This window comes from Palaemon carinicauda, chromosome 20 (assembly GCF_036898095.1).
Source record: "Palaemon carinicauda isolate YSFRI2023 chromosome 20, ASM3689809v2, whole genome shotgun sequence".
Lineage (NCBI taxonomy): Eukaryota > Metazoa > Arthropoda > Malacostraca > Decapoda > Palaemonidae > Palaemon > Palaemon carinicauda.
The window spans coordinates 19,502,403-19,522,154 of NC_090744.1; the positions used below are offsets into that span (position 1 = coordinate 19,502,403).

At 45.5% G+C, this 19,752-nt stretch overlaps 1 protein-coding gene across 1 annotated transcript; it reads left to right on the forward strand.

Moving 5' to 3' along the window:
• The first annotated feature begins 340 nt into the window (after positions 1-340).
• Positions 341-18,476, forward strand: Pdp (pyruvate dehydrogenase [acetyl-transferring]-phosphatase 1-like protein, mitochondrial). Its single transcript, XM_068394874.1, has 3 exons — positions 341-647; positions 16,802-16,988; positions 17,192-18,476. The coding sequence occupies exons 1-3, from the start codon at positions 489-491 to the stop codon at positions 18,358-18,360; spliced, it is 1,515 nt and encodes a 504-aa protein (XP_068250975.1). The 5' UTR covers positions 341-488; the 3' UTR covers positions 18,361-18,476.
• The last annotated feature ends 1,276 nt before the right edge of the window (positions 18,477-19,752 follow it).

Consider the following 19,752-nt stretch of genomic DNA (forward strand, 5'->3'; position numbering starts at 1 on the left):
CGGCACCTCCTTACTTTTCTTCTTTATTTTATTTCTTCATCTTTTTTTTTTAAATTTTCCACTTTTGGTATATATAAATATTTCATTTATTTTTCTATTGTTTACTCTTTTAATAAAATATTTCTTATCACCATATTTATAATTGAGCAATGTGATTATGTTGGCAACTTTGAAAATACCACTTTTCTTTATTCCATTTCTTTATCGTATTTTATTTTATTGCAGTTTTGGTATACATATACATTTATTTTATTTAATTTTTATTCTTTACTCTTTAAATAAAACATTTCTTATACCATGTTTATAATTGAGCGATGCGATTATGTTGGCAACTTTGAAATTACCATCGTCTGCTGTTGAATGTAAACAAAACAATACGAGGTGTACTAGTCACCACGGGCTAAATCGGTCAAAGTATTTCATAATTATGACGGTTTTTATTTAGCTTAACTATTTCCGTATAAATAGTTTATGATTACCTTTGCATTATGGCAAAAGTATTACCAAGAGTATATAGAAATGTGCGACGGTCAAGCATAATACAGCATTCGTCCTTCATCAGGATTCCTATGATACAACGTGCATGTTTTAGCACAAGGCATACTGCATTTGCTAGTAAACACTATCCTCGATTATCCCCACAGGAGGTAAATATCTGGTTTTATTTATTTCTTTGGTATCATATCTGAAGGTACTTAAGCCTTTCTTAGGTACACCTTGGTTTAGTTAAAGTCAAGGACGACTATTGGCCTTTTTATGTACACCTGGGATTGCGTGAAGTCAAGGACAAACTATTCATTCTTAGGTATACCTTAAAATAAGTTAAGCACGACCACCAGCCTCTCATAGGTACACCCTAGATTGGGTTAGGTTAAGGACGACCACTAGCCTTTCTTCGGTACACCCTAGATTTGATGAGGTCAGGGTCAATCACTAGTCTTTCTTAGTTACACCCCAGATTAGGTAGGGTCAAGGACTACCACTAGCCTTTCTTATGAACACTCTAGATTTGTTGAGGTCAAGTTCAGCCACTAGCCTTTCCTAGGTACACCCTATATTGGGTCAGGTGAAGGACGACCTCTAGACTTTCTTAGGTACACCCAAGATTTGGTGAGGTAAAGGATGACTGCTTGTTGCACAAGAAATAACGGTTTCATTGTAGTGTATTACAGGGGAATGTAACCTAGAAAAACAGCTACTTATTCTTATAGAAAAAATTACGCTCCCTTCGAAAATGACATTCGTTCCCAAAATTACCCAAACTTTAAACCTGTACATATGTAAGTGCTGCTGGGGTATAATTAGGTCTTTCTAAATGTGTTCAATGTTATCCTGATGGATTCGTTGTAATGTTAGTTTATATTAGAAATGTTAGATTAATCCATTGCACAAGAGGTCTATGATGCTGAGAGTTGGGAACCACAGTGGAAATTTAGATTTTACTTTCAAGAAAAAAAAACAAAAATGAGGGAAATTAGGAGATTCATTCTCACCTAACCTAGTGTGGGTTATCAGTTGTTACATGATTTTTAGATTGATATTCTTAACTATTAACAATATTTTCACATTTTATTAATTAAACTATAATTTTTGTGTATTGTGTTATTTTCTTAAATATAGTTTGTTCCTACAAGAGTACAAACCTTTTATGTTATATATAGATGCACCCTCTGGCACATTGTGGTTCACTTGTTGAAGCTTAATACCAAGCAGATAAGTGAGAGAGGGACAGGTGGTATCAACTCCTCAGTTGATTTGTTAGCTATCAAGTTGGGTATATGATGGGGGCTCTGTAGAGCTTTATTATCTTTAGGGATAATAGCAATGATAAGGCCATTTACTGAGCTGACTTCTCAGTGTTCGTAAAATGGGCAATCCAGATTCTCGTTCCTGGTTGCTGCTCTCTCTAACAACAATTCTCACATAGGGCCGTTTCCAGCTGTACAGGAGGCAACAGGGGTTATCCTTTGTGTTTCTACAGACAAGAATTGCAGTTTTTCAAGATAAAGGACATTATTTTTTAGATTTATAAACTTAAAAGGATTTTATCTTGAGGAATTTTACTCTTCTGAAGGAAAAATTGCCCTCAGCCAAAAAGAGTTAGATGATCCGCCATAGTTGCTGGATGAAAGGAATCTCGTTGTGGCAGTTGTCTGGGGACAATCTTGTTCTTGAACGTGTGTCAGGAGGGCAGAGCACATGTGGATGACCCAGTTGCTTTGGATGTGTGACAAAGAAAGGACCTTTTACCCCCAGGCTATTTGGAACTTTCCAACCCTTAACCCCCAGGCATTTTTTTTTTCAAGCACATTTTGCAATATATATTTTTTCAATTGCTCTAACAGCCTTAATTTTTGTCATAGAGAGGTCAGGTTGGTTTCATTCTTTTGGAAAATGCCTGAAGTTTCTCATAAAGTTATCAAAAATATGCAAAAAAAAATGTAAATAGCATTATTTGCAAGGACGTACCAGTACGTCCATGTGGGTAAAGGGATGAGTTTTGTGAAACGTACCAGTACGTCCAATTGGGGGTAAAAGGGTTAATTGAATGTCAGTATCTTGGAAATGTGAGGAACATTGCTGACAGGAAATATTTTTTGAATCTTTGTGTTTTGGAAATGCAAGCATATTGATGGCATTACAAGCACTTTAGGATTGCCCTATTAACATTGTTGATGAATAACAAACATGATTATTGTGTCAGTTGACAAAGATGATGCATGAATGGATATTTTTCAATATTAAACTTACCCGATAATCATGTAGCTGTCAACTCCGTTGCCCGACAGAATTCTATGGAGGGATACGCCAGCTATCACAATACTAGAAGGGGGTGTACTTACCAGCGCCACCTGTGGCCAGGTACTATAGTACTTCTTGTTGACACCTCCTCAATTTTTCCTCTGTCGTGCTTCCGGCAAGACGTTCTGGGATACGCTTATGATCTTGGAGTATTTTCACGGCTTTTGGTGAAGTATTTCTCTCAGATTTCGGCTGTCGCTTTACTGGAAAACTTCTATATTAGCTTAGATAGCTATTATTTAGTCCTGATTAACGGTTAACGATCTTTTGCTTGATTTTGAAACCCCACTTGGCTAACTCTTTTGATTCAAGATGTCTGACATTTCACAAGCCCCCACCCATAGACGATGTAGGTCTTGTAATAGGCGTATTCCGAAGGCCTCGGTAGATCCTCACACCGCTTGTTCTGACTGTAGGGAAAGGCCCTGTCAGTTAGAAGATCGATGTGAGGAATGCGCCGGACTTTCGGAACTTGATTTTGTCCGTCTTCTTAAGTATTCAACCAAGTTAGAGAGAGAGAGAGTTAGGAGGAGTTCTTCTCACTCTTCACTTTTTTCCTCACCTCATGATCCCCTACCTTTTCCTACCCCTGTAGTGGCTACCCCCGAACCTACTATTTGCCCTCAGCCTGATATGTCTGTTGTTTTGCGTGCCATTCAGGCCTTAGGTGACAAAGTAGAGTCAGTGGTTAGTGATCATAAGTCTCTTATGGCCGAAGTCAAGGAACTTAAGGTCAAGAGTGCAGTGGGTGGTATTAGTGCCAGTGCTGTGACGAGTGCTAGTGTCAGTGCAGTGCCAAGTGCTAGTGTCAGTGTGGTGCGTGAGGATACTTCTGTGCGTGCCAGTCGTCCTCCCAGTCCGGGACCTCTTGCAAGCTCCCAAGCCCAGGGGAGAAGCAATGTCGAAGGGCAAAAGGGTTCGGCAGGCCTTGATCGGCGCACAGAAGTATCCTCGGTGGTTGCGGGCGTGTCTTCCAGAGACCGTCACTCCCACCTGCAGACGATTGAGCCCGTCTTTTACTCGTCTGCTGATCAATTGTCAGGGAAGAAACGCTGGACTCAGGTCTCAAGACCACTCAAACGCAGAGTCCAGACCTCAAGAACTCAACCGGGCTGCAGTCATTGGATCAGCTCTGACTCGCCGCAGTCATCAGTTGAATGCACTCCTCCTAAGAGGAGTAAGGTTCTGCCGCAACAGATCTCTGCTGTTAAGGCTTTACCTCAGCAGACCTTAGTGTCTGCCGACCCCAAGTTGACTCTACTGCAGTCCATGCAGTCACAACTTGCGGTCCTGATGCGTGAGTGTCAGGCTGAGAAGGCTACACCTCTTCCTGCGATCGCTCCGCCTGACCGCAGTACTGCCTGCCAGGCGTACGATTTTGAGGCTCCTCAGGATACCTTACCACGCTCTGAGTTTACTGTTTCCAGTGGTGTGCAGCTCCCTCCGCCTTCCTTAAGGCAACCTCAGCAATGGGAACAGGAAGCTTATACCTTACTTCCTCCGCTTCCACTTGCAGTTCCACCAGTGAGGCAACACTCTCTTGAGGTACAACAACCTCTCCCATCCATGAGTCAGTCTCCTCAGCTCTCGCTGCAGCGAGCTCAACCCTCCTTAAGGCAAGCACCTCAACACCTTAGCCTTGCGCCTCAGGAACCTCAACTCGCGAGACAATTACTGCGTTCTGCGCAGCCACTACCTCATCGCTCACAGCTCACACCTCAGGAACCTCAACTCGTTCCTCAGGAACTTGCTACTGCGCATCCGCCAACCACTCAGCAAGCGCAACCCTTGAGTTCAGACACTCATGCCAGGAGTCAGCCTCCTCCACCCATGCGCCTACCGTCTGCTACTTCTTTTGATCAGCCTTTGCAGACTGAGCCTCAGGTGTTCCCTCAACAGAGTCTTGAGGAGGAAACCACAAATATTGTTGTTCCAGCTCGTGCTGACTCTGCTGTTCAGCATACCTTACCGATCTCTTCGCTACACTCTGGTGATGAGGTATCTGATGATGAGGCTGCACACCTGGATCCCTCATCAGACGTGGATGAATCCAAGTCTTCTCCACCTTCTATTGACTTTCGTAAGGTCTTGGCTCTTTTTAGGGAGGTATACCCAGACCACTTTGTCTCTGCTATCCCCCGCTCTCCGCCATCTGAGTTTTCGCTGGGCATGCAGCCAGCTAAGTCTTCTTATACTAAGCTCGTCTTAGCAAGGTCCTCTAAGAGAGCGTTAAGGATTTTAGGGGAGTGGTTGCAGTCTAAGCAACAACTTGGAAAGACTTCGTTCATGTTTCCTCCGACTAAGCTCACTTCTAAAGCGGGCGTTTGGTATGCCACAGGAGAGGAACCAGGCTTGGGAGTACCTGCCTCTGCCCAGGCTGACTTCTCAAGTCTGGTAGACTCTCCTCGTAGAACAGCAATGAGGCGCTCTAAGGTTTGCTGGACCTTCTCAGACCTTGATCACTTCCTGAAGGGTGTTTTTAGAGCATTTGAGATGTTCAACTTCTTAGACTGGTGCCTGGGGGCCCTCAGCAAGAAGACCTCCCCTGCGGACAAGGAGTCTGCCATGCTCTTAATGTCCTGCATGGATAAGGCCATTAGAGATGGATCTGGCGAGCTTGCATCGATGTTTGTGTCAGGGGTTCTTAAGAAAAGGGAGCAGTTTTGTACCTTCCTTTCCTCCAGCATCACACCTTGTCAAAGGTCTCAACTCCTTTTCGCTCCGCTCTCGAAGTTCCTTTTTCCCGAAGAGCTTGTTAAGGACTTGTCTGCTGCCCTGATACAAAAGGACACACATGATCTTGTGGCCTCATCGGCTCGTAAGACTAAGGTTGCTACCTCAGTCCCCAGGACTTATCGCACCCCAGTGGCTGATACTCCTGCTACGAGGTTCATACCGCCCTTTCGTGGTAGAGCCCCCAGCCGAGGAAGCTCCCGTCCAGACTCTTCCAGGAGCAAGTCTAGGAAAAGTTCCAAGGCTTCTAAAGGAAAAAACTGACTCTCCGCATCTCCAGACAGCAGTAGGAGCCAGACTCAAGATCTTCTGGCAAGCCTGGGAAAAGAGAGGTGCAGACGCCCAGTCTGTCAGTTGGCTGAGGGAGGGTTACAGGATACCATTCTGCCACAAACCCCCTCTGACCACATCTCCCATCAACCTCTCTCCCAACTACAAAGAAGAGGACAAGAGGCTAGCGTTGCACCAGGAGGTGTCGCTCCTTGTACAGAAGAAGGCAGTGGTTATAGTCCGGGACCATCAATCCCCGGGCTTCTACAACCGTCTCTTTCTGGTGGCCAAGAAGACAGGAGGTTGGAGACCGGTGCTGGACGTCAGCGCGCTCGATGCGTATGTCACCAAGCAGACGTTCACGATGGAGACGACGAAGTCGGTCCTAGCAGCGGTCAGGCAGGAGGACTGGATGGTCTCGTTGGACCTGAAAGATGCCTACTTTCACGTTCCTATTCATCCAGACTCCCAACCTTTCCTGAGATTCGTTTTTGGAAAGGTTGTCTACCAATTCCAAGCCCTGTGTTTTGGCCTAAGCACAGCTCCTATGGTGTTTACGCATCTGATGAGGAATATAGCAAAATTCCTCCACTTATCGGACATCAGAGCCTCCCTTTACTTAGACGACTGGCTGTTGAGAGCCTCCACGAGTCGTCGCTGTCTGGAGAGTCTCAACTGGACTTTGGACTTAATCAAAGAACTGGGTCTGTTAGTCAACATAGAAAAGTCTCAGCTCATTCCCTCCCAATCCATTGTGTACCTGGGAATGGAGATTCGGAGTCAGGATTTTCGGGCTTTTCCATCGGCCCCAAGGATAAGCCAAGCCCTAGATTGCATCATGAGCATGCTGAAGAGGAGCAGTTGCTCGGTGAGACAGTGGATGAGTCTCACAGGGACCCTTTCATCGCTGGCCCTGTTCGTCGAGCTAGGGAGACTCCACCTCCGCCCTCTTCAATTCCATCTTGCAGCTCATTGGGACAAGGGTTTGACTCTCGAAGCAGTCTCTATCCCAGTCACCAAAGAGATGAAGACCACTCTCTTGTGGTGGAAGACCAATCTCCTTCTCAGGGAGGGCCTATCGTTGGCTATTCAGACCCCCAATCTTCATCTCTTCTCAGATGCATCGGACTCGGGCTGGGGTGCGACCTTGAACGGACAGGAGTGCTCGGGAACGTGGAACGAGGAACAGAGAACGCTCCACATCAACTGCAAGGAGCTACTAGCAGTTCATTTAGCCCTGCTGAACTTCAAGTCCCTCCTGCTAGGCAAGGTGGTGGAGGTGAACTCAGACAACACCACAGCCTTGGCTTACATCTCCAAGCAAGGAGGGACCCATTCGAGGAGCCTATACGAGATCGCAAGGGACCTCCTCATTTGGTCAAGAAGTCAAAACCTCACTTTAGTCACGAGGTTCATTCAGGGCAACATGAACGTCTCAGCAGATCGCCTAAGCAGAAGGGATCAGGTCATTCCCACGGAATGGACCCTCCACAAGAGTGTGTGCAACAGACTTTGGACCTTGTGGGGTCAGCCTACCATAGATCTGTTTGCCACCTCCATGACCAAGAGACTTCCGCTGTACTGTTCCCCAGTTCCAGACCCAGCAGCAGTTCATGTGGATGCTTTTCTGCTGAACTGGTCCCATCTCGACCTTTACGCATTTCCACCGTTCAAGATAATAAACAAAGTCCTTCAGAAGTTCATCTCGCACGAAGGGACACGGCTGACGCTGGTTGCTCCCCTTTGGCCTGCAAGAGAATGGTTCACAGAGGTACTTCAATGGCTAGTCGACGTCCCCAGGACTCTCCCTCTAAGAGTGGACCTTCTACGTCAACCTCACGTAGACAGGTTGCACCCAAACCTCCACGCTCTTCGGCTGACTGCCTTCAGACTGTCGAAAGATTCGCTAGAGCTAGAGGCTTTTCGAAGGAGGCAGCCAGCGCGATTGCCAGAGCAAGAAGGGTTTCCACTCGCAGAGTCTACCAATCTAAGTGGGAAGTCTTCCGGAGCTGGTGTAGAGCCAATGCATTATCCTCTACCAATACCTCTGTGACCCAAATAGCTGACTTCCTATTACATCTTAGGAATGAGAGATCCCTTTCAGCCCCTACGATTAAAGGGTACAGGAGTATGTTGGCTTCAGTTCTCCGCCACAGAGGTTTGGACCTTTCTTCCAACAAGGACCTTCAAGACATCCTTAAGTCTTTTGAGACTTCTAAAGAGCGTCGTCTACCCACTCCAGGCTGGAACCTAGACGTAGTCTTAAGGTTCCTTATGTCACCTAGGTTCGAACCTCTCCAGTCAGCTTCCTTCAAGGACCTTACCCTCAAGACTCTTTTTCTCGTCTGCCTTGCAACAGCTAAGAGAGTCAGTGAGGTTCATGCCTTCAGCAAGAACATTGGTTTCACGACCGAATCTGCAACATGTTCTTTTCAGCTGGGATTCTTAGCTAAGAATGAACTTCCTTCGCGTCCTTGGCCTAGATCGTTTGAAATACCTAGCCTCTCCAACATGGTAGGTAACGAGCTAGAGAGAGTTCTTTGCCCTGTCAGAGCTCTCAAGTATTATCTTAATAGGTCTAAACCTATTCGAGGACAGTCAGAAGCCTTATGGTGTGCCATCAAGAAACCTTCGAGGCCCATGTCCAAGAACGGGGTTTCGTATTATATAAGGCTTCTGATTAGAGAAGCCCATTCTCACTTAAAGGAGGAAGACCTTGCGTTGCTGAAGGTAAGGACCCACGAAGTAAGAGCCGTAGCTACTTCGATGGCCTTTAATAAAAACCGTTCTCTGCAGAGCATAATGGATGCAACCTATTGGAGGAGCAAGTCAGTGTTTGCATCATTTTATCTTAAAGATGTCCAGTCTCTTTACGAGAACTGCTACACCCTGGGACCATTCGTAGCAGCGAGTGCAGTAGTAGGTGAGGGCTCAGCCACTACATTCCCTTAATCCCATAACCTCTTTTTAACCTTTCTCTTGAATGCTTTTATTGTTGTTTTTATGGTTGTTACGGTAGGCTAAGAAGCCTTCCGCATCCTTTTGATTTGGCGGGTGGTCAATTCGTTCTTGAGAAGCGCCTGGGTTAGAGGTTGTGTAGAGGTCCTTTAGTAGGGGTTGCAGCCCTATATACTTTAGCACCTTTGAGTTGATTCAGCCTCCAAGAGGAACGCTGCGCTCAGTAAGAAGACGATCTTAAAAAAGAGGCAGAGTAACGGTTCAAGTCGACTTCCTTACCAGGTACTTATTATTTCATTGTTATTTGAGATAACTGTTATATGAAATATGGGATACTTAGCTATCCTTTAATCTTGTACACTGGTTTTCACCCACCCCCCTGGGTGTGAATCAGCTACATGATTATCGGGTAAGTTTAATATTGAAAAATGTTATTTTTATTAGTAAAATAAATTTTTGAATATACTTACCCGATAATCATGATTTAATTGACCCTCCCTTCCTCCCCATAGAGAACCAGTGGACCGAGGAAAAATTGAGGAGGTGTCAACAAGAAGTACTATAGTACCTGGCCACAGGTGGCGCTGGTAAGTACACCCCCTTCTAGTATTGTGATAGCTGGCGTATCCCTCCATAGAATTCTGTCGGGCAATGGAGTTGACAGCTACATGATTATCGGGTAAGTATATTCAAAAATTTATTTTACTAATAAAAATAACATTTCGCAATCTTTTAAGCTGTCAGCCAGATGCATTATGAAAAGTATGTGCAGAATGGTCTGTGTATCTTAAGAGTGGTAAAGAGGCTGTTTAAACCTTGGAAAAGATTGGTAGTTGACTTGCTTGCATTGGTATTAAATAGGATTCTCCCAGTGTTCTGGTTCTCATCTTTCAATGGTTGAGTAGGATGATGTCAGTTGATATCGGTATTTCAAAGGGTTAACTACCACTATTAATGCAACCAGATGATGGTTCTTCTTCACCATTAGGTGTGTCTCAAAAGCTGCTGAATGCTGGATAATCAGATGGCTACTGGTAGGTTTGTAATAGAAATAGTTAATTTCCAATATTAAACTTACCCGGTGATCATATAGCTGTCAGCTCTGCTGCCCGACAGAAAAACCTAAGGACGAAATACGCCAGCGATCGCTATACAGGTGGGGGTGTACATCAACAGCGCCATCTGTCGAGCAGGTACTCAAGTACTCGATGTCAACACAGAACCAATTTTCTCTCTGTCGTGCCACCGGCAAGACCTATTGAATACGCTGTTGTTTTCTGGATTGATTTTCATGTTATTTGGTGAAGTATTCATTTCTGGTTATTAGCTATCGCTGTGCAGAAGTTATCTTCAATACTTCCTTGCATTCTTTTTTGGGATTTTGGATTATTTGTTGACGACTTGGATAGATTTTGAATTCCCCCCTTTGACTAATTCAAGATGTCTGACCCTTCTCAAGTCCTCAAGTTCAGGAAGTGTAGCGCTAGGGACTGTTCTAGGCGTCTTCCGAAGGCCTCTATCGATCCGCACACCGTTTGTTCCAATTGTAGGGGTAAAGCCTGTCAATTGGAAGATCGATGTGAGGAATGCGTTGGGCTTTCGGAATTCGGGTTTCAAGAATTCCTGAAATATGCACGTAGGCTAGAGAAGGATAGGATCAGGAGGAGTTCGTCTCGCTCAATTGTTTTTTCCTCTCCCCATGCCCCTCAACCTATTCCTTCCCCTGTAGTGGTTGCACCCGACCCCCCTGCTAGCTCTCATCAACCTTCTATGGCAGATATGATGCGTGCCATCCAGGCTCTAGGTGAGAGAGTCGAGTCATTGGCGAATGACCGCAATCAACTCATGGCTGACGTCAGGGAGTTGAAAGGTAAAAGTGCAGTGGGAAGTGAAGTGAGTGTCAGTGCAGTGAAAAGTGTCAGTGTTACGCATGAGGGTGCGTCTGTTCGTGCCTGTCGTCCTCCCAGTCCGGGACCTCTTGCAAGCTCCCAAGCCCAGGGGAGAAGCAATGTCGTACGACCAAAGGGTTCGACAGGCTTTAATCAGCGGACAGACGTTCCCTCCGTGGTTTCGGACGTATCTTTCCTAGATCGTCCCACCCACAAGAAGACGAGTGAGCCCGTTCATTCCTCGTCTGCGGAAGAGGTTTCTCGACAGAAACGATGGACCAAGGTCTCACGGCCTCTTAAACGTAAGGTCCCTTCCGAGCAAGTCCAACGGCCCAGGTGTAGCCACTGGGTCAGTTCGGACTCGCTGCAGTCCTCCGACGACTGCACACCTCCTAAGAGAGGCAAAGTGGTACCGCAACAGGCAGTAACTCCGTCTGTTGCCGCACCCGCTGTTTTAGACCCTAAGTCACAACGGACAGTAACTCCGTCTGTTGCCGCTTTTGTAGACCCTAAGTGGTCTTTGCTGCAGTCTATGCAGACTCAGTTAGCTGCTGTTATGCAGGAGTTTCGTGCGGAGAAGGTTGACGCTGCACCCGTTAGCCTACAACCTGCCACGGTTGTGCGCCCAGCAGACGCTGAGGCTGCCTGCTCCCACACTCCAGCTGTGAGAGCTCCTCCACCCATGCGCAGTCGACCCTGCCAGACGCATGCTGACGTTCACAGACGCACGGAACCCTCCGTTGCCGTGCGTGAGCTACCACAACAACAAGAGGGTGGAGTTAGGCTGCCGTGTTTTGACGCGGTGCGTCAGCCTCCGCAACCCACGGTGGTCTCCGCTATCCTTCCACAGTCGGGAGTAGACGCTTTGCGGACCCACTCAGCTTTGGTTGTTGCCAGTTCTCAGACTGACCAACAGTGTCATGACGTTGGGTCCAGTGCAGCCACGCATGCACCCGTGCTGCCGGACTCAGCCGTCCAGCCTACTCCGTTGCCTCTTCCTCCTCAACATTCAGATGGTATCCCTGATGATGACGAAGCTGCACATCTTGACGACCAACACTCGGACATCGAAGAACCCAAGACCACGCCTCCCTCCTTAGACTTTAGGAAAGTGCTTGCGCTGTTCAAGGATTTATATCCGGATCAGTTTGTGTCTGCAGCACCACGCTCGCCTCCCTCTGAGTTCGCTTTAGGCATGCAGTCAGCAGCACCTGCCTTTACGAAGCTCGTACTCGCTCGCTCGTCCAAGAGAGCTTTAAGGGTACTGGGAGAGTGGTTGCAGTCCAAGAAGCAACTTGGGAAGACATCCTTCATGTTTCCCCCGGTCAAGCTTGCTTCCAGATCTAGCGTATGGTATGCCACGGGAGAAGTTCTCGGCTTGGGAGTTCCTGCCTCTGCCCAGGGCGACTTCTCAAGTCTGGTAGACTCTCCCCGCAGGCTGGCTATGAGACGCTCCAAGATTTGCTGGACTCCTTCGGATATGGACCATCTTATGAAGGGAGTTTTCCGTGCATTCGAAGTCTTTAACTTCTTGGACTGGTGTTTGGGAGCGTTGAGCAGGAAGACCTCCCCTTCTGATAAGGAAACTTCCATGCTCATCATGTCCTGCATGGACAAAGCCATACGGGATGGTTCTAGTGAGCTTGCGGCTTCTTTCGTGTCTGGGGTCCTCAAGAAGCGGGATCACCTTTGCTCCTTCTTGTCAGCTGGAGTCACCCCATGTCAAAAGTCGGAGCTTATGTTTGCTCCACTCTCGAAGTGTCTCTTCCCTGAAGAGTTGATCAAGGAGATTGCTGCCTCCTTGATCCAGAAAGACACCCATGACCTGGTGGCGTCATCCGCACGCAAAGCCACCCCTTTGCCCTCCGTGCCTAGACCCAGGATGGACACTCCAGCTTCAAGGTTCATTCCGCCCTTTCGTGGCAGAGCCTCCAGCAGAGGAGGAGCTCGTGCCGGAAGTCAACGTGGGAGCAAGAAGAAGGGTTCCAAGTCCTCTAGAGGCAGAGTCTGACTGCCACCTTCTTCAGACAGCAGTGGGAGCCAGGCTCAAGAACTACTGGCAGGCCTGGGAGAACAGGGGCGCAGACGCACAGTCTGTGAAGTTACTCAGGGAGGGGTACAAGATTCCATTCTTGCGCAAGCCCCCTCTAGCAACAACTCCCATCGACCTCTCTCCCAGGTACAGAGAGGAGGACAAGAGACTAGCTTTACAGCAAGAGGTGTCTCTCTTACTACAAAAGGGAGCGGTAGTCATTGTCCGGGACCATCAATCCCCGGGCTTCTACAACCGCCTCTTCTTAGTGCCGAAGAAGACAGGAGGGTGGAGACCGGTGCTAGACGTCAGTGCTCTGAATGTCTTTGTCACAAAGCAGACGTTCACCATGGAGACGACAAAGTCGGTTCTAGCATCGGTCAGGAAGGAAGACTGGATGGTCTCGTTAGACCTAAAGGACGCTTACTTTCACGTCCCCATCCACCCAGATTCCCAACCTTTTCTAAGGTTCGTTTTCGGGAAGGTTGTATACCAGTTCCAAGCCCTGTGCTTTGGCCTAAGCACGGCACCTCTAGTTTTTACCAAACTGATGAGGAATATTGCCAAATTCCTGCATTTAGCAAACATCAGAGCCTCCCTCTATTTGGACGACTGGCTTTTAAGAGCTGCGTCAAGTCGTCGCTGTCTGGAGAATCTACAGTGGACTCTAGATCTGACCAAGGAATTGGGTCTCCTGGTCAATATAGAAAAGTCCCAACTCGTCCCATCCCAAACTATAGTATACCTAGGAATGGAGATTCAGAGTCAAGCTTTTCGGGCTTTTCCGTCGGCCCCCAGAATCAGTCAAGCCCAAGAATGCATCCAGTCCATGCTGAAGAAGGACCGATGTTCAGTCAGACAGTGGATGAGTCTGATAGGGACGCTTTCATCACTGGACCAGTTCATCGCGTTAGGGAGACTCCACCTCCGCCCCCTTCAATTTCACTTAGCTGCTCACTGGAGAAAGGACAAGACGCTAGAAGCGGTCTCGGTTCCTATTTCCGAGAAGATGAAGTCGTCACTGACTTGGTGGAAGAACAACATTCTCCTCAGGGAGGGTCTGCCACTGGCTGTTCAGACCCCCGACCACCTTCTCTTCTCGGACGCATCGGACACGGGCTGGGGTGCGACATTGGACGGTCGGGAATGCTCGGGCACGTGGAATGCGGTTCAAAGCGAGTTGCACATCAACTGCAAGGAGCTACTGGCAGTTCATCTGGCCTTGAGAAGCTTCAAGTCCCTCCTTCTAGGCAAGGTGGTGGAGGTGAACTCCGACAACACCACAGCCTTGGCGTACATCTCCAAGCAAGGAGGGACTCATTCGATGACGTTGTACGAGATCGCAAGGGACCTCCTCACCTGGTCAAGAGATCGAAACATATCCCTAGTAACGAGGTTCATTCAAGGCGACATGAATGTCATGGCAGACCGCCTCAGCCGGAAGGGTCAAATCATCCCAACAGAGTGGACCCTTCACAAGAATGTATGCAACAGACTATGGGCATTGTGGGGCCAGCCCACCATAGATCTGTTCGCAACCTCGATGACCAAGAGGCTCCCAATTTATTGTTCACCGATTCCGGACCCAGCAGCAGTTCACATAGATGCCTTTCTTCTGGATTGGTCCCATCTAGACCTTTATGCGTTCCCCCCGTTCAAGATTGTCAACAGAGTACTGCAGAAGTTCGCCTCTCACGAAGGGACAAGGTTGACGTTGGTTGCTCCCCTCTGGCCCGCGAGAGAATGGTTCACCGAGGTACTGCAATGGCTAGTAGACGTTCCCAGAACACTTCCTCTAAGAGTGGACCTTCTGCGTCAGCCGCATGTAAAGAAGGTACACCCAAGCCTCCACGCTCTTCGTCTGACTGCCTTCAGACTATCGAAAGACTCTCGAGAGCTAGAGGCTTTTCGAAGGAGGCAGCCAGAGTGATTGCTAGAGCTAGGAGGACATCCACTCTCAAAGTCTACCAGTCGAAGTGGGAAGTCTTCCGAAGCTGGTGCAAGTCTAAATCAGTATCCTCAACCAGTATCTCTGTAACTCAGATAGCTGACTTCCTTTTATACCTAAGGAAGGAAAGATCCCTTTCAGCTCCCACGATCAAGGGTTACAGAAGCATGTTGGCAGCAGTCTTCCGTCACAGAGGCTTAGATCTTTCCAACAACAAAGATCTACAGGACCTCCTTAAGTCTTTTGAGACCTCGAAGGAGCGTCGGTTGGCCACACCAGGTTGGAACTTAGACGTGGTACTTAGGTTCCTTATGTCAGCAAGGTTCGAACCACTTCAATCAGCCTCTTTAAAAGATCTCACTTTGAAAACTCTTTTCCTCGTCTGCTTAGCAACAGCTAAAAGAGTCAGTGAGATACACGCCTTCAGCAGGAACATTGGATTTACATCTGAAACGGCTACATGTTCCTTACAGCTTGGTTTTTTAGCCAAAAACGAACTTCCTTCTCGTCCTTGGCCCAAATCGTTCGATATTCCAAGCCTTGCTAATTTGGTTGGAAATGAACAAGAAAGAGTACTATGCCCGGTAAGAGCTCTTAAGTACTATTTGAAACGGACTAAGCCATTACGTGGACAATCAGAAGCTTTATGGTGCGCCATTAAGAAACCTTCTTTACCAATGTCGAAGAATGCAGTTTCTTATTATATCAGACTTTTAATTCGAGAAGCTCATTCCCATCTGAATGAGGAGGACCATGCTTTGCTGAAGGTAAGGACACATGAAGTTAGAGCTGTCGCAACTTCAGTGGCCTTCAAACAAAACAGATCTCTGCAGAGTGTAATGGATGCAACCTATTGGAGAAGCAAGTCAGTGTTCGCATCATTTTACCTTAAAGATGTCCAGTCTCTTTACGAGAACTGCTACACCCTGGGACCATTCGTAGCAGCAAGTGCAGTAGTGGGTGAGGGCTCAACCACTACATTCCCCTAATCCCATAACCTTTTTAATCTTTCTCTTGAAATGCTTTTTATTGTTGTTTTTGGGTTGTCCGGAAGGCTAAGAAGCCTTTCGCATCCTGGTTGATTTGGCGGGTGGTCAAATTCTTTCTTGAGAAGCGCCTAGATTAGAGGTTTTGATGAGGTCCTTTAGTATGGGTTGCAACCCTTCATACTTCAGCTCCTAGGAGTCGCTCAGCATCCTATGAGGATCGCGAGGCTCAGTAAGGAAGACGTACTTAAAAAAGGCAGAGTAATTGTTCAAGTCGACTTCCTTACCAGGTACTTATTAATTTTATGTTTGTTATTTTGAATAACTGCTAAAATGAAATACGAAATACTTAGCTCTTAATGTTAACATATATGCTGGTCTCTACCCACCCCCCTGGGTGTGAATCAGCTATATGATCACCGGGTAAGTTTAATATTGGAAAATGTTATTTTCATTAGTAAAATAAATTTTTGAATATACTTACCCGGTGATCATAAATTAAAGGACCCACCCTTCCTCCCCAATAGAGACCCAGTGGGCCGAGGAGAAAATTGGTTCTGTGTTGACATCGAGTACTTGAGTACCTGCTCGACAGATGGCGCTGTTGATGTACACCCCCACCTGTATAGCGATCGCTGGCGTATTTTGTCCTTAGGTTTTTCTGTCGGGCAGCAGAGCTGACAGCTATATGATCACCGGGTAAGTATATTCAAAAATTTATTTTACTAATGAAAATAACATTTTTTAAGGTGTCAGACTCTAGTTACCATCCCACTCAAGCAATTTTTGGCTGAGATAAGGCAGTGGTTTATACCATAGTTTGTACCATACAGTAGGTGAATGCGTTAGGATTTAAGAGGAAATATGTTAAGTGGGCATGAAGCAATTCCTTATGCAAAGTTCCCATTTTCCCTCCCTCTTTATTGGTGTGCCAGATTTTTTTAATTGGGAAGATCCATACTCAGTAAAAGAGGAATTTTAGAATGAGTCAATGAATATATTCCACTTTAGGGGCATCATTTGGGCATCATTCATGGCCTCTTTAATGTTGATATTTTTAGTGTTCACTTATATTATTTCTGTAAAAGATCATCAGAAACAGTAATCATAATCAGGCCCTAGGTTATATAAGAATATGTAAAAGACATCTGTCTGTGCATTAAATACATGTTCTTCAAAACAGGTGTCTCAGGTCCTTCGACAACACGAAACTGTCATCAAAATAAGTAGTGGTGAAGAGGTGAATTGGGCGGCTGATGAAGGGGCTGTAACAAGTTCATTTTCAGTAGCATCAGTCGATTCAAATCAGTTGGCTTCTAACTCGCCAATTGAAGATAAACTAGCAGCTGCACGATGTCTCCACACTACAGGTAACTCAATGTATTTTGAATGTTTTACCTATTTAAGAGGGCCATAATATAAATTTCGAAGGCCCGAAATATAAATTTTTAAGGCTTGTGGTGAAGCGTTCTTTATGTGCAATAGAAAATTTGATATACTGATTAGTACAATGATGTATTTTGGTTTCGGAATTTTAAATGTATTTTGTTGAAATCATTTAATTGCTTTACAGGATACCTTTTTGGTGTGTTTGATGGTCATGGAGGCCCAGAATGTAGTCAAGTAGTGGCAAAGAGGTTGTTTGATTACGTGGCAGCTTCATTAGTGCCACGTGCTGAACTGCGCCGCATAGTATCTGAGTGGGAATCGGGTATTCGTGTTCCTCTAACCCAAGTATTTAATGATCCATCTCAGTTTGTGTCAGGACTACAAGAAATATATGAAGCTTCACTGTTGAACTATTGCCGCACACTGTTGGCCACCGACACTCAGGATTTTAGCATGGAAGAGGCTTTGATTGGAGCGTTCCAACAACTAGACGATGATATTAGTCGTGAAGTTCAAGAGCATCGGAACTCAGAAATGTTAGAACCTTTACTTCGAGTGGCTCTCTCTGGGTCAGTTGCTTGTGTTGCACATATAGACGGACCTCATCTTCATATAGCTAATACTGGCGATTGTGGTGCTGTGATGGGTGTTCAGTTGCAAGAGGCTATAGGTGGTTGGCGTGCCCTCCGACTCACTAATGATCATTCTTGGGAGAACTCTGCTGAAGTTAATCGAGTGCTCGCCGAACATCCTCCTTCAGAAGGGGAAACAGTTGTAAAAGATCAAAGACTATTAGGACTACTTATGCCATTTAGAGCTTTTGGAGATTTTCGATTCAAGTGGGACAGAGATGTACAGGTAGATATAATCGAACAGTATGTAGGGCCGGGTAATATTATACGTAATTACTTCACGCCACCTTATCTAACTTGCGTACCAGAGGTCACTTACCATCGACTACGGCCATTTGATAGATTTATGATATTGGGGTCAGATGGTCTATGGGAAAGTATGAGTGCTGTAGATTGCATTACTCTTGTAGGTGAATACATGTCGGGACGTCAGACGCTTCAACCAGTGCGTTTTCCTAGACAAGCAATGACTCTTGGAGAAGTTTCACTGCTTCTGGATCAAAGACAGAGAGGTTTAAACCTTAAACCAGTAGATACTAATGCAGCTACCCATTTAATTCGTTATGCTTTAGGAGGTTCCGATACAGGCTTAGACCATGGTCGCCTCTCCCACTCGTTAACTCTCCGTCCAGAAGTACGTAGGTATTTTAGAGATGATATATCAATCCATGTGGTTTTCTTCGATGCTAACTTCTTGCGTGTCTGTTCGGTTGAAACTTAAAGTGGGGAAAATATCCATCGCTGTAATATGTACTTATTTTTTTTTATTCCGACTCATGTAAATGAAGTTTTGTATATACAGTATAGTGATTATAGTAAAGGTTGTTCTTTCACAAAGTATTTCATTTTATAACACTAATAATTCATTTTTTTCCATACAATATGAGTTATGGTTTTAAATGGTAATACAGTACTGTACATATGTAATGTAACTTTGATGAAGTGGGATGTATCTCTCAAATCTAATATTGTTATTCTTTTTAGTGTTACTGTATATTCTTCATTTTCTTCTTCACATTATTTTTATCATTATTATTATTAACATTGTCACTGTTGCCATTAATATTATTTAAATTTTAAATATTAAACTTATCCGGTGAATATATAAATAGCTGACGTCTCCGTCGGTCGACAGATTCCAAAAACTCGCGAGCGATCGCCATGAAGGATGCCGGGTGTGCCCACCAGCGCCGACTATCGGCCAGATACCGCATATACTTCTCAACCAAACCAGTTTTTCTCTGTCGGTGTTAAAGACAACACTGATTCCGCTCGCGCTTGGCCTCGAGTTTTCTACCGATTGGTGAAGTACTTGGTTTTGGTCTTATTGCTTTCGCCGTGTTGGATTATTCTATACTATCTTCAAAAGAAATGCTTTTGAAAGGAGAGGAAAAGTTTTTGCTCTTGCTTTTTTAATCTCGCTCTGGTTTTTCCATAGAGAAAAGATGGCCGACCCTTCCCTCAGTGTACGGAAGTGTGTTAAAGGCTTTTAGTAATTATTGTTGATATTTATAGATTTACCTCTATATATTTTATATCTCACCCGCCTTTATTAGGCCTCTTCGATTAGCTTTCCATTTATACTAAACATCGAAATAAATTTTATGTTTTTGTTTATATGCGGCCTTTACCTATTCTTTGTAGGCGGTCCTAACTTGGAAATCGAAGTTAAACAACGTTGAGCCCATTCAACTTTTATTTTTGTTTAGATTAAAACAGTTGCTCTGTAAGAGTGATGAGATGAATATTTTAAGAAAATATTTTAAGAAATTTATTCTTTGAATAGTCTTCGTGCTGTTTTTCAAAGATGAACTAACATTTGGTTTATTTATGCTACGCAGTTTGTGCTCTATCGTTACGATAGAGAAAGAGAGAATCACGGTTTCACTTTGCAGAAAGAGTAAATCGATTTTGACGTTTTGTTCATTCTTCTTTCAAACTGAAGTTTTCAATATTAAACTTACCCGATAATCATGTAGCTGTCAACTCCGTTGCCCGACAGAATTCTACGGGAGGGATACGCCAGCTATCACTATACTAGAAGGGGGTGTACTCACCAGCGCCACCTGTGGCCAGGTACTGCAGTACTTCTTGTTGACACCACCTCACTTTT